The 14,752-nt window shown below is 46.4% G+C and overlaps 3 protein-coding genes across 21 annotated transcripts in view; 2 read left to right on the top strand and 1 right to left on the bottom strand.

Annotated features, from left to right (window-relative positions):
- The window catches only part of LOC126925544 (centrosomal protein of 131 kDa), a 109,403-nt gene that overhangs the window by 30,688 nt on the left and 63,963 nt on the right, over positions 1-14,752 (bottom strand). The window lies entirely within an intron of this gene.
- Positions 1-14,752, top strand: part of LOC126925554 (basic-leucine zipper transcription factor A) — a 92,198-nt gene that overhangs the window by 24,401 nt on the left and 53,045 nt on the right. The gene's annotated exons all lie outside the window — the stretch shown is intronic.
- LOC126925541 (disintegrin and metalloproteinase domain-containing protein 11) overlaps positions 3,564-14,752 on the top strand; it is a 73,288-nt gene continuing 62,099 nt past the window's right edge. For 8 of the 18 annotated variants that reach the window (XM_050741170.1, XM_050741164.1, XM_050741168.1 and 5 more), the window contains exon 1: positions 3,564-4,470. In XM_050741170.1, coding sequence (XP_050597127.1) covers positions 4,386-4,470 — 85 coding nt within the window. In that variant the 5' untranslated portion in view covers positions 3,564-4,385. The remainder of the gene's footprint in view (positions 4,471-14,752) is intronic. The other 10 variants (XM_050741167.1, XM_050741159.1, XM_050741175.1 and 7 more) reach the window with 3 other exon arrangements.

The following is a 14,752-nucleotide window of genomic DNA, read 5'->3' as shown; positions in this document are numbered from 1 at the left end:
ACTATTCCAGCACCCTGATCCAACATTTTTATGGACTATGGCTGGATGGATGGGTAGATTGATGAATTTTAAACTATAAATGCTGCGAATTATCGATAAACTATCTGTCGTGGATATAAGAGAAATGTTAGGCAGGAATTTTCTTAGATGGAATCGTATAATTTTTCATTCTCTAGTATATAAAAAGTTATTAATATATTCACATGGAAGAATCATTGCTCTAGCAGATATTTTAACTTTTATTTAAAAAACAAAAAGTAGTAAAGCCTGTAGTATGAAAGACAAGGAAAACGAATACGCAAGTTGTGTCTTTTGTTTGTCCTTGTATTTTATACGACGATTTGCAAGATAAACGATAAAATATGTATTTATATGTTATATCTTGTGTCTGCTACACTAATGGCCTTTCGACGTGAATAGATTAACAATTTTTTATAGCGAATGTCAAGACGGATCGATTGGCGCATTGAAAATTATTAGATGCACGAGGTATACATGTTTCAAAGAAACTGAAAGTTTTTACTCAAAGAATATCGCAAATTGTTTCGTCAAAGCGTTTATCCTTGCTCTGTATAACCCCAAGCCTTTGATTTATTAGGCAAGCGATGAATTCCATGGTGGACAAATTTTGCGTCTTTAGAGGAAAAAAATTATTTTCCCGATCTATCTAACAAGTCGAACAACGATCTATCTAAATTTCAAGCGAAACAACAAATAACGTTAAACGTGCAATTAGCGCTAATGATGATTTCGCTGTATTTATTGCTGTATATTGTGGTTTATTAATGTAGCGGACAATTGGCCGTTTAAACACTTTAATCACCTTTAGAAACTGTACACTTCCGATAAATATATCGTAACTTTTATACGCAACTTTTTTCGCATCCGTTTCAAATTTGACCAGTATTATCTTGTTAGCCGCGTCTCGTTATAGTACCAACGAGACTAGAAAATATTTTCTATAACGTATACGTATGAAAGATGGAAAGACGAGCGTCGGAACACTTTTTCTGTACGAATTATACATAGGAACGAATGGAAGGATGCTGAAAACGGAGCTGGAGATTCGATTGTCGGAGTCAGCGATTCGCAAGAGGCTGGTCAGCGAAATTGCTGCACAACATTTCGATAGAATACATCTTTACCCTGGATGCTCGGTAATAATTAGGCCAAGTCAACACCGACGGACAGTTGTCCGTAGATAACGTAGACACGTGTGGCAGACAATTCAGAAAAAACCATGTGCACACTGACAGGTTCATCGCACCAGGGTTCGACGTTCGTTGCTCGCGCAATGACGGCGGCACGATATCCCTGGCATGATATTAGACGATATCGATAGGCGAGCCGCGTGCACCTGTTGTTTGGCTACAGTTCGGTGCTTTCGTGCCTTTACGAAAAGGAAAACTCGGCTGCAGTTCGTAGGCGGATCGCATTCGAGACGCGTGAAAGAGTTATTGGCGCGTACCTGCGCGTATTTAGATCGTGGCGACTGGTTTTATTCTTCGAACGCGATACGAGATTACGATGCGAGATCGGCATCGTCGGCTAATTATATCCGAGGTACGAGTCTATGGGTCTATACGCGTGTTGCCAAATCACGACAGGACAGACGCGGGAAAGTTGCGGCACGCGTGTAAACGAATAACAAATAAATAGCTGGGTGAAATATACGGGTAAAGTGGATAAAAATTCCTCGTCGTCGTAAAATCCTTTCTCGAGAACGCAAGAGAGCAGGGTTTCCAGCGACAAGGAGAGACACGATAGGGGAATCGAACGGGAGAATAGAACGCGGTATACGAGCTTTCGATGAAATTTGTTTGCTCGGTCGAAGAATATCGAGTCAATGACCACACGCGCTTTCCATGAAAGTGTACAGTGTACAGGGCGGGACCTGGTTTCGCTGGTTTCCACCTGTGTTCCACGACAAATCTGTTTTCCTTTCGTCGACGTACCGCGCCGTGTCCTTGTTGCTTCGCGAGTCGAGAGAGCGTCCAGGGCTTTTCAAAATTCGAAGAGTTTCATATCGCTTAATTGGCCGGTGAGTTTCGACAATGTATTTTCAGCATCGATCGCTTCGTGTTATTTACGTTGGCTCACCTACCGACGAATCGCAGTCGCGAAATAAACGTTGCGCCACGCGACGAGATTGGTCATTGTAAATAACGCGTATCGCAAAGTCGCAGCAGATGCCAGCTGCTCGTCACAACGTGTAAATTTAGGGACGTGAGATTGCGCTTGCTCGCTGTCCGTACTATGTGCGAAACCAGCAGGTAAGATGTTAGGAAATTTCGTTAGCGAGGCGAGCTGAATAGGCACACTCGATCTTGTATGCCGGTCGTGTATGTGTGTGCACGCGCGCGCATGTACATGTAAACGATAAAAGGCACGAATAAGCCGCGCTCTACCCTTGGAAGAGCCCTAGCAAAGACCGCGTTCTCGCCGCGATCTCGACTCGTCCTCAGACTTTTGTCCAAACAAAAGTGCTCGGTTTTCTTCCAGTTTTTCTCACTCTTTCGAAATCGATATACACGCGGCAGAGGTACTCGAGAGAAGAAAGGAGAGGTGAGATAGGCGAGCTGGTGTAGCGAGAATGGTCCAGGAGGCCGCTGATCGTTAGAAGGCGATCGGTCGACGATCGCGCGACGCGATATATGACGTGTGATGTATGAATACAGGCTGAGAGGGAGAACGGTATGGGGTTAGGTTGGGAGGCGGCAGCAGGCGGTGAGAGAGAGAGAGAGAGAGAGAGAGAGAGGGAGAGAGAGAGAGAGAGAGAGAGAGAGATCGGGTAGGAAAATTTGTGGGTGGAAGAACGGTGGTATCGCGGGGCAACGTCCGGGCGACGAGGTCCGGCAGGGATGCAGGTGAGGCGGCCAGTGTCCCATCTTTCGGACGGCGGTGGTTCGTGATCGTAACGGTGGAAAATGGTGGTTCGCTCGGCTGGGGATTTCGCATCTCTGTATCTGTGCTTGATCCATGGCGAAGAAGGAGCCGCCGTGGTGGTCGCTGCCGCCGCCACCGTCACCGTCACCGCCACCGCCACCGCTACCGACACAGCACCGGCACCGGCACCGACACCGGTTCCTCCGCCGCCGCCACCACCACCACCACCACCACCACCACCACCACCATCACCACCACCACCGCCACCGCCACCGCCGCCGCCGCCGCCGCCGCCGCCGCCGCCGCCGCCGCCACCACCACCACCACCACCACCACCACTACTAGGACCGGTAGCACCACCATCGGCGAAGCAGCACCACCGGCGAAGCAGCACCACCGGCGAAGCAGCACCACCGGCGCTGCCGCCACCGCGTTATTGATTTGACAGGAATGACGGGAAATGGCGCAGGAATCGATAAGAGGTGGTCCCAAGCTGATGGTGGCTCTGCGCGGGTGTACGGCGCGGGTGAACGAAGCGGGTGTAGAAAGCAGGGGTGGGAGACGGGGCGAGAGCTTGTAGAGGGGTTACATGGAAAGCTCCTCCGGGGTGGGGTGCTGGGTAGGGAGGCGAGGGACGCGAGGGGTTGGAGGAGGCAGCAGAGAATATTTTCATACTCCAGACTCCCGGCGTAGGTAGAAGATGGCAGCCGAGGCGTGATTCGAGACCGGGACCTTCACTCTCTCTGGGCGCGCGCGAGTAGGGGGTATCCTTCGACGTACGGAGCAGATCGCGGAAGTAGTGCGCTAGCGTGGTGCATTATCGCGTGTCGTCCAGTGTACCAGGAGATTCGCGATGTTCTAGGAGGACTCGTCGTTCTATACCGTCGGTGCCGGTTTGTCCTCCTATCGCCGCAAGCCTTCTTTACTTTCCTCTCCTCTCTACGAATTCTCTCTTTCGTTCTGCGTCTGCCTCTCTTGCTCTCTCTCTCACTCTCTCTCTCTCTCTCTCTCGCTTTCTCTCTCTCGCTTTCTCTCTCTCGCTATCTCACATTCTTTGGTTCTCTTTCCATCTTTCTCTGTCCTTATCCGCTTTATTCCTTCTTTCTCGTTATTCTCTACCTTGGCCGATTTCTCTCCGTTTCTCGCATCTGCTTCTCATTCTTTCCAGTTAGATCCCGGTGTATCGGTTGTTCCCTCCGGAATCTTTCGCTCGGTTTTTCGCTTGTTTGCTCTTTCGTTCCTTTATCCGCTCTCCCTCCTTTCTATTCCCTTTTTGGTTGTGCGCCCCTATATACCACTCACAGCCCTCGGTTCTCGCTTTTCGCTCGCTTCTACGCTCCTACCCGAACCGCGTAACCCAGTCAGTCAGTCGTGTACTCATGATCCAACTGGCGACCAGGTAGTATCGCTGATTATGCGCGACATGAGCACCACCGCCATCGTAGTGTTTTACGAGCGTCATGTAAAATGGAATTAAACAATGTTGTTAAGACGTAAACATGTTTTGGCTACACTGTGGACTCTTTGTTCTCGTGATTGCCGTACCTGGATTTATTAGCAGCGCCGACAGCACGTCCAAGCGAGGTAACGCCTGCCTGCCTGCCTATTTGTCCGCAGATCTGCCTGCTCGCTTGTTTGCTTGTGCCTGCCTGCCTGCCTGCCTGCCTGCCTGCCTGCCTGCTTGCCTGCCTATCCTATCTGTTTGTCTGCCCATTTCCCCCTACTATCGCTCGCCTGTACTGCCTATTTGCAGTCTACCATCAGTGTCTATCCATTTCCATCTTTGCTCATCGCTACTAATTGTTTCTCGTGGTCCTCGCGATCGAACAAAGTGACCGAGCCGCTACACTCTCACCGTTCCGAGGGGAAATTTCCCATTCAAGGGGAATTTGCTCCTTCGGGCAAAGCGAGAGTAGCCAGCATGGCTATGCTCGATCAGCGATTTCTCCGTGTCCTAGGAATTCCAAGTCTCTCACCTCCGGGCCACTCTTCCTTCCTTCCTTCCTTCCTTCCTTCCTTCCTTCCTTCCTTCCTTCCTTCCTTCCTTCCTTTCCTTTCCTTTCTTCCTTCCTTCCTTTCCTTTCTTCCTTCCTTCCTTGCTTCCTCTCTACCTGATGTATGCTTGTTGGCACGCGATCCTGTAATTTTATACGTGGTCGTTGGTCGTTACGGTGCCAGTTTTAGCTGCCTCCTTCGCGCACGTCTTTTCGTCTCTCCGTCTGATCTTTTCTCTGCTCGTTCTCGTAAATTCTGCTCGGACGCGGTCGTTAATCGTTGGCCAGGCTGGCATGGCGTGTGTTCCGGTTACACACGATTGCCTGTTGCAGACCGTCGAGAATATTCGGTGATTGTTATCCGGCCTCCCGGATCCTTTCTCATCCTCTTCCGTCTACCGACACTCAAAGATAAAGGCAGCGCTATATACAGCGTGCGTTGAGCCTCCAGTGAACCATTTCCCTCCAACGCGTGTTGCATGACACGACGATATCGTTTCGCGAGTGTCGGGTTGGCTGTTCTCCTCGGGCCAACTCTCTACATTTTCACGGCAAATTTCGCGTCTCTACTTTTTATTCTATTTTCTTCTCGGCTTTCTTCCTTTTCGTTTTTTCTTTTCTTTTCTTTTCTTTTCTTTTCTTTTCTTTCTTTCTTTCTTTCGCCGAAGAGCTCGACGACTCGAGCGAGTCTCGTTCGAAACGAAACGAAATAAGAAAATGGAGGTAGAAAGGAGAGAAATCTCGTTGGGCGGTCGAAGGAGCGATTTCGCGATAAAATAGAGAGCGTATCTTGAATAGACAGGGCGTAATACGTAACCATTGTCGCGCATTTCCACCGCGTTGAATCCAGAAACAGCATTATTCATAATATCGCGTTACGTTACTACTGTTACGCACTTTGCATGTCGCGATTCGCCACTGTGCGTAAAACCACACGCTTATGTTGTACGTTTTGCACGCAGACGTTAATCTTAACAAGTCGCTGCGTAATCTCGTATCGATTTCCCCTGATGGTGCATGGACGTGTTCACGCGAGACCGCGAGACGAGTGTAAATACTTAGAAGCAAGCGGCTCGCGCTGTCTCCACGCTAGATAAATAATGCGTCTCTCGAAGAAACGTGGAAATTGGCAAAATTAGATTTTCTTTCTCGACAAGTAGCAGAGTACAAGTATGTACGAAGGAACTGGAGCGACGGTGTCCCAGTTGCTTTATTATTTTATCTCTAAAAGAGATATCGTCTGCAACCGGTGATTAAGACTTTCTTTTATCCTTCTCAACCTGGAAACTGGAAATAGTATCGGCTGTCGCGGCCGCGCATGACCGCGAGCGTGATTAATTTTTGCACGGAGAGGCAGCAGGCGACGTTCTGTCGCGCTATTATGTATAATGAAGTTTGCGTCACCGGCTGGCTAAGCGTCATAAACATGTCACGATATGACGATCCACATATTTGCGTATACAGACTGAATCGAGATTCGATCGATTAATCGACGTGATTAATTACCTATCTGTGTATCGCGTTATCGTTCGAACGTCACCGGATGGATTTCGGGATGAACCGTCGCTGTCGCTGCTCCGTGCGTTGCCGTGGAACCGCGCGCGCGTTACCACGAGCTGACTCGAGGGAAAAGGGACAGCAGCACGAAAAACGAGACGATTCGATGACGAATGACGATCCGCTGGAGGAATATAGGAACGCATGACGATGCTCGTATTTCCCCAATCGAGAAAGGAGCATAGCGACAAAGCATCAAAGCGTAACACTTTGAGCACATAAAATTCCAATACGGTACACAAGCGTAGCAAATTTATAGCGAATGCCATAGGAAAGTTGTTAGAAACGTGGATACGGCCGACCTGTCCCGAAATACTTTAAACACGTTGCATCTTGTTTTAGAAGTAAGTCGTATATATCGTTTCGAAATTACGATCATTTGCCTACAATTTATTCAACTTGCATGTCACATTTGCCATAAGTTACTTTACTTTTACGATACATCGGCACTCGTAGTACGACGCTTTCTTAGAATTTTAAATGTCCGAAGTGGTACAAATTTGCCATTTTCCCGCCGTCCAGGCCATCCTCCGCGGTTTTATACAGATTTTATACAAAGCTCATAATATGCAGGTATTTCCAGTAATCTGTTCGGAATCGAACAAATCGTTCGCTGATCCGCGACTTCCTTCGAAATCCCATTTGTTTGGCCGACTTTGAAGAGCGCTTCGTTCCGCCGTTAATTACCGGATGTAACTTTTCAAGCTGATCTTCTTAAGAAAATCTGATTGGAATCGACGGGAGTAGCGCACGGCTCGACTTCTCCGCTCGAAACAGCTGGCCATGAAATACTCGATTACGCGTCGGCGTCCTTTGGAACCAGTCAGCGTAAAAATTGCAATTAATTTCTCGCGGGTGAACTGGTCGCATCGGATGGTCGGCGGGCCGATCAAACGATCGTAGACAGCGTGTAAATTCGTCCGAGCTGCCCCGCAACATTGTTCCTCGCTTTCCCGATCACGTTTCACCGTTCTAGTGCCGGTTAAAAGAACCCTGCCACAGCCACTCCCGTTTCCCTAGCGCGCCATATTCGTCATAGGTTTAAGCGCAGCGAGCAATGACGTCATCGAAGAACGAGATGGGTCACGAGTGCACTGACACGCATACCTACGTGCCGCGAGACCCGATTTAAACGTATCAACGAAAACGCGAATTAAAATCGATCCACGGGCCAGTTCTCCCGGATAAAAGCGATTCGCTACAGACCACTTCTCTCCCTCTCTCTCGCTCTCTTCTCCCCTCAAACACACACGCGCGCGCGCGCGCACTCACACGCACACGCACGCGCACGCACACTGTTCCGTAAGTTGAGAGAACAAATTCGCGCTTTCTCTCTAATTAAATTGAAATTACGCGAGATTTCGTCACGGAAGAAAGACACCCAGAGAAATCTCGATATTAATTTCCAGCGGTGATCAAACGGCAGAGAAGAAAAAGAAGGTGGGGGGGGGGGGAAGGAGGAGGGGGGAGGGGGGAGGGGGGGAGGAGGAAGAAACGGAACAAGTAAATATAACGAGCTGGAGACCCACTTTTTCAATTCCAATTAATTCTCGCGATATTAACAAGCATTAGAAAAACAGATTTACAGCTGGTCAACGCGTCGGGAGTAAAAAGCTTAACCGTTCATCACGATTCATCGAGGAATAGCGTGTATCGATCATCGTGAAACACCGAGCGAATCTACAAACTCGAGGGCGTCCTCGGGGCGAGAATCGCCGGACCATAGGCGGTCCGCTTCCTCGCAACGTGACGCGACGCGACGCGACGCGACGCGTCGTTCGCGTGATCACCCTTAATATAGTGTTTTTCCTTTTTTCCCGCGATTCCTATCGCCACAGCTATTTCGATGATACATGGACGTATTTCTCTTACGCGATACGCATCGTTGCATCGTCGTCCCGAGGTCGATTCGTTCGTCGTGTGTTACAAGTTTCGTTTGAGTTAAAGTTCCGTGGAACTGGATCCAATATCAATTTGCTGACGATCGGGGATACCGAGCTACTCTCCGAAACTGCCATTCTACCTAGGCGATTTAGTCGAGGGGTGCTTTGGTTGGAAACTAAAGCCGAAGCCAGGGGCGGGTAGAAAACCGCGAGCGAGAGGCCACGAGCACGATTAAGCGTAAAGAAAACTATGTCACAGGATATTTGCCGCATACAGTTCTCGAACGGAGAAGCTCGACGTTAAAGCTTAAACGAAATATCGTTGCACGCAAATGTCGTATATCGTAGTTTACGTGAAATTTCACCGACCATGGAACCAGGGGGGAAATACAAGATCGAATTTACACGTTAAAATAAGTAAAATGACATCCTGTGAACATACGCGAACACACGTGTGCACGTCTTGGAGTCGTGGATCAAGGAAAATATTGATAATGCTTGCCTCGTGTCTCGACACACAGTGCACGCCTTAGCGTCGCCTGCATACCCAGCAATCAAAATCAAGCATAATTCGATCTATGCGACGATTAGAATTTTTATTTTCCTGTTGCTGGGACAGTAATGAACTCTGGCGAGTATAAAATACCGATTGTCTGAAATTCTATCCGAGTCATGTCGATCGATGTTATTCACGAGCTTGTGGATATTGTCAAGACACGCTACAGCTGTGTACGCAGTCAATGCTAAAGAGCGTGTACGTAGCGTAGTAACCGTAAAGTGTGTCGAGGTACGAGACAGACACTTTGAACACTTTCTTGAATCATTCGTGACTCTTGAACTAAAGGACGAGGAAGAGATATCTCATACGGTTTACCGAGCAGATATTGTACGTCACATTTTAGAGCTTTTCCGTGCCACAAATAGTTGTCGACTGTTTCTTTATGCCGTACAAAAATCATATTTCCCGTGATTAATTTGGAAGTTTAAGTATCAATTAATTAGTTCGAAACACACCTAATTCCACCATATTGACCAGTGTTACATGTATCTACGTACGTAGATCTTTCGGAAATATAGATCTATAGAAAAGGAGCATTTGGTAGAAAATAAGGTTATATACCGATACCTTTCTCGGTTTATGTTTCTAAGATGGACAGATGCAAAGGTATCTATTTAATTACAAATCATTGAACTTTTAGTCCTTACGATGTTTACGTCAAGTATACTCGCGGAAAGTTGGCAAATTTTTCTTCAACGTCATATGATGAGCATTCACGTCATAAAGAAAAGATATCGCTTGAACTGCTGCTTCTTTACCTCTAAGTAAGACATTTAAGTGGAACATGAAACGTATTGGAAATTGTAACGCGTTTTAGAAGGATAATCGACGGATTAGATATCTCTCTCTCCTAAAAATAAATAAAATTTTCAATTTCTAATTTTTCTTGAATCCTGCAAATAGTATCAACGAATCTTTAAACGATAAACGATAAACGACAAACGATAAAAATAGAGATTATCCAAAAGATGATACAACTGGAAAAATTTGTCATTCCGCTATAATTTAATTTCGATTGTACGGCAAGTGCGCTTACTCCACTGCGCTACTGCTACTGTCGAGTATATTTGTCATTGCTGAAAAATAATCGCTGAAACCCACGGCTGTACGCTTTCAAAATGAAATGAAACACTAAAAGGGTTGAGAGGGTTTTTTTTCTCGAAAGCGCTAAAGGTGGACATATAATATTTGTAGAGTAACCCATCGATATATGTATAATGTACGTGTGGGTTAAATTTACATAGACAATTTGGGCAACCGGATAAAACTGGGCTAGCGAAGCAGAGATTATTACCAGAAGGGCGGGGATAGGGGGAAGAAACGAAGAACGAGAGAAGGACGCTGACAGATAAGAATAGAGTACACGATAGTGGGTATAATTTGAAATAGCGCGGTGGTCCGAACACTTGCCACAACGTCCTTGGCACTTTGCGGGAAGGTTGGTCGCGGTGGAAAGCGCAGACTTGAGACGCGGGGCAGCAATTTTAGCGGAACGCAACCGAGCGGCAGTTGTGCAACAACCACACTTATCTAATATGTGCGCAATTCACGTAAGGCTGGAATAAAACCGGGACAAAGCTCGCCGCCTTCGAGCGTTCTTTTCTCCATTTCGAATACCTTACCTAAGTAGAATATTTTGTACGCGGGTCAACTTTACCGACTCGATTACGTCTGTTCGTAACCTGTACGGTACTGTACGCTACAGGTGTATCCTCTCTCCGTGTATAGGAGAAAAATGCTGCATTGTAAGTACGAAACGAAGAATTAGTAGAAAAAGTAAGGGGTCAGAGGTTGCAGGAAAGTCAACAACAGCATACTATTCGGCATACTATTTCTTTTCACGACTGAAAGAGTTATACAGGGAAATTATACAGAAATTAAACATACATTAAAACCGATACGCTAGGAATCTTGGTAAATGATGTACTAAAAATTTGTTACCATATCGGTAACAGTCATCTATACTGTAGCAGGTATATATGGTAGCTAGTTATTTATTGCGTTTATCGAATTATAGACCACTTTGTAAAATCGTGTTACTTTCTACTCTTCTTATTTTATAAAGTTTGTTTGTTCGCTTTTTTCGTCACTGCCAAATAACCGGCTAGGTATATAACCATTAACGCGATGGCGTTTTCTTTATCGAAATCGAGCATTTCCCTAATTCTCGGACGCTCTGTTAGAGCGAAATCGTGTTGTAGGAGAACCGTGTTGTCCGTCTCTTTGCCTCTACCGTTTCCTTCATCGTAGGCTCTTTCTTCCGCTCTGTGCGTCGTCGGCCTGCCGTTCTCTCGTTTGCCTAATAACTCGCTTAATAATGGGCTGCCCTAGGAAGAGAAAAAATACATTTCGTTGGAATACAAGGCGCGCGGCCATGCTCCCTACAAAGGATATTGATTTTCCGACGTTTAAGTTGTTCCTTGCCATTCAATGTCGCACATTCGTGACGATCTCGTGACAATTTACAGATTGATAAATACCGTTTGGACGGATAAGTGACACTTTCTCGTGTATGATAACTTACCGATTGCACGCCATCGAAAAACAGAAAAAGAAAAAGAAAAAAGAAAAAAAAAAGGAAGAAAAGTCAAGTACGATCAAGTACGATGACTGCCGCGGTTATAACCGGGTGACGACGCTTGATCGAAATTTTCTCAAAGATTTCGTGCTTTTTCTCTAAATAAATAGCTGGTCGGCTGATTTTTCCTTTCTCTTTGATTATACTTATACATTATATATAATTAATATATATTTGAATGGACGCGTGAAAAATATATATATACGCCTTGCCTAGTCAAATAGATGGAAGGAATGAATATCGAAGGATAGACGGAAATTTGATCATGTAACAAAGTTACAAACGGTTCTCAGGCGGTAAGTTGTCATACATGAAAAGTAATCGGTAGACTGTGTGTTTCGGAAAAGCTGACGTAAATATCCGAGTGGGAAGTGATCAATCGATTCGTGCGAAGCAATTAATCAAGTCGGTCGCCGACAAAATGATGCCTCGTAGAAGAGTTTTCAGCGTTCTTGTCTCGAGCAAGATCCGCGAGATTGAAATGGCAGAGCGCCAGTTCTAATTTATTGGCCTTGCAGGTACTTTTAATACATGAACTTTTGGCCGATTTTTCGCCCGGAAAAGGGGACGAAGGGTCTTCTCTTCCGACGAGAACACGCTAGACGCTTCCCTCGCTGTTTCCACCTTTGTACCCGTACCTCTGTACCTCTGCCCTTTTCCCCTCTGTTACTGATACTGTTACCACGCTATCACGTACTCACGTGCGCAGTGTGCAGGGTGCAGTGCAGAGGGTGCAGTGTGTATCGCACACTTACATACAAGTACACGCGTGCTTTCACAATTTTACCACTGTTGCGATGATTGAATTTTACAAATTTCAGTGTTTGCTTCGAAGGTGTTTGTCGCCGACTTTTATAACGATAACATTGAACGACGAGCAAATTTTAAATGAAAAGCGATCGACATGTATCGATATTGCTCTTTTTCCCTTCTTTTATTACTTCTCCACAACGTGATTTGCATTCCGGCCATTTTTTAAGGAAAGTCAAGCGAACAAAAATGTTTCCAGCTTTTTTCAACTTGTATCAATAACTTGTTTATATATGCGCGTGTCTGTAGACTTATACGATAAGGCAACTGATTCGGCTCGTCGACTATTTACTAGCGTTGCGAAGGACAAGAACGGCTATCGTTCGTTGAAAGTTTCTCTTACGAGCGATATATATTAGCGACGATATATCAGCGATGATGATCGTAAATTCGTGTCGAAGCTGCTGCCCGAAACGAATTTTGCAGATTTCATTGATACGCGCGTTTCCACTTGCTGCTGTAAATCGAGTACATCGCGCGAGCCGTCGAATCGAGATAGCGTCGTGACGAACGAGCCACGTTCGCAAATCCATTAAATACACACCGAGTTCGATAGATGCCGTGCGGAAACGAGCCGATTCGTATTAACGGTCTACGTCTCTGCCTCGATAAACTGCAAGCTTTTGTTCCGGTCGAGACGATAGGCTGTTTTCTTCAAAGGTCATCAGCTTTCGGCATCGATGCACACACACGCGCTGGTTTATCAAGCGCGGAGATCACGACACAATGTCCCCGGTAGGTGTGCAATTTTCTATGCATTCGTCACTGAGAATTACAAATTAGAACGGCGTACCGTTCATAGAATTATCAGCGTCGAATCGACCCGCGGCGACAGCTTGCAGTCCGTTTCGCGTGATTTTTCAATCCGCGCGGAACGAATAACCTTGTGAAACGAGCCGACTAAAAGATCGTAAATACACGTGGCGGTCGCGTTTGTCCTCTCTTTGTCTGTGGACGCGCGATAGCTTCTTCCTAAATGGTATAGACGAACGTGGAAAAGGCAGCCTCCTAATCAAGGATACGTGTCCGTTTGAAAGTTTCCTGCGATACGATGCTCTATGCAATAGCTGTTTTCGGTACTCTTCAATTACGTGTCCACACGAGAATGCATACGTTTCGTTTTCGGAGAGTAACGCCAGAGTCGATAGCGAGAAAGTACTGTCGGGAATGTGTCCGTTCGACTGTCGTGTACGGTACGTAGAGCTCTCCACATCCGACGAATTTCCTTCGATTCGATCGGCCGTAAGTTGTAAGGATACTCTTGAACAGCTAGCATTATAAACGAGAGTAAGCAGAAACCTTAATTGATAAAACGATTTATAGGTATTGTACTCTGTTTACGTTGTATGTATATTGGGATTTTTGGATCTTGGATCGAAACTTTGCTTGGACCCGCACTCCCATACCAGAGACCGATGATTTTCACGGTCTTAGATGAATATTTTCGAAATTCTCTCTCAATACCGACTGCATCGACAAATTTTACTCTCGACGACGACGACGGACCATAGTTGTTGTACTGTGCGAAAGATAGCATATCTAGCTTCAACGTTACCGCCTACGTTCTAGAATTCCGCTGTGTTGTATCGAAACGACGACTCTCGTTGCCCGAGGAGACAAACGGTGTCGTCCCTGTAATTGACTAGCCGGCGATTCCGCGTTTCGAAAGGAATAACCTTACCGAGGATACTAGGCGAAAGAAACGAGCCTGTACGATATCGGTTAATGGAGCGATGCCTTCGGGGAAGCTAGATATTATCGTCGCTTCGACCCCGTTAGATTTATTTCCACGCGTCGCCCCTTTCAAGCAGAATAAGCACATTTACCCTCCGCGAGCTGCCTGGATTTCAGAATTCACCCTTCTCCCTACCTCACCTTTCTCTCTCTCTCTCTCTCTCTCTCTCTCTCTCTCTCTCTCTCTCTCTTTACCGACATCTACCCCTCCCCCTCCTCGCCCCTCTGAGACTCGACGACTCTAATCGTGCAAATAACGTTACTCCATCCCCGAGTTACTCGTACCCCCCGGCCCGAACAAATCGATTCTAGCTACCGATCGCTGTTCCCGTTTCTTCTTTGCTTCCGTTGCTTCGATTCCACGGCCCTCCTATCTCGGAATTGCGCGACAGCTGATATTCTAGCCACGGCCCTCGAGTCGATACTGAACCAACCGGTCGCCTAATAACCTACCAAGGAAGTTGCTTCCGCGATTCTTCCCCGCGGCCTTGTTTCACGTCTGTTCGACGAAACACCGTCTCTCGTCGTTGTATAATACATCCATGCAACTGTTCGATCGATAATCGAACGTTTCTCCTAGACAACGCTTCAACTGCAAAGATAAAACGATGCTTTCCTCTTATCGAACAACCGTGCTACATACATATATTTGAACGAGCAACAGGCCATTTTGTTAAATAATTACTACGTATAAAATAGCTTTAGACTTTGTTTTTTTCCCTCCACTGTTTACCAGTTTCCGTAAATGTTG

This window comes from Bombus affinis, chromosome 16 (assembly GCF_024516045.1).
Source record: "Bombus affinis isolate iyBomAffi1 chromosome 16, iyBomAffi1.2, whole genome shotgun sequence".
Taxonomy (NCBI): domain Eukaryota; kingdom Metazoa; phylum Arthropoda; class Insecta; order Hymenoptera; family Apidae; genus Bombus; species Bombus affinis.
Note: the sequence above shows the minus strand (reverse complement) of the source record. Positions and strands in the feature narration are given on the sequence as shown.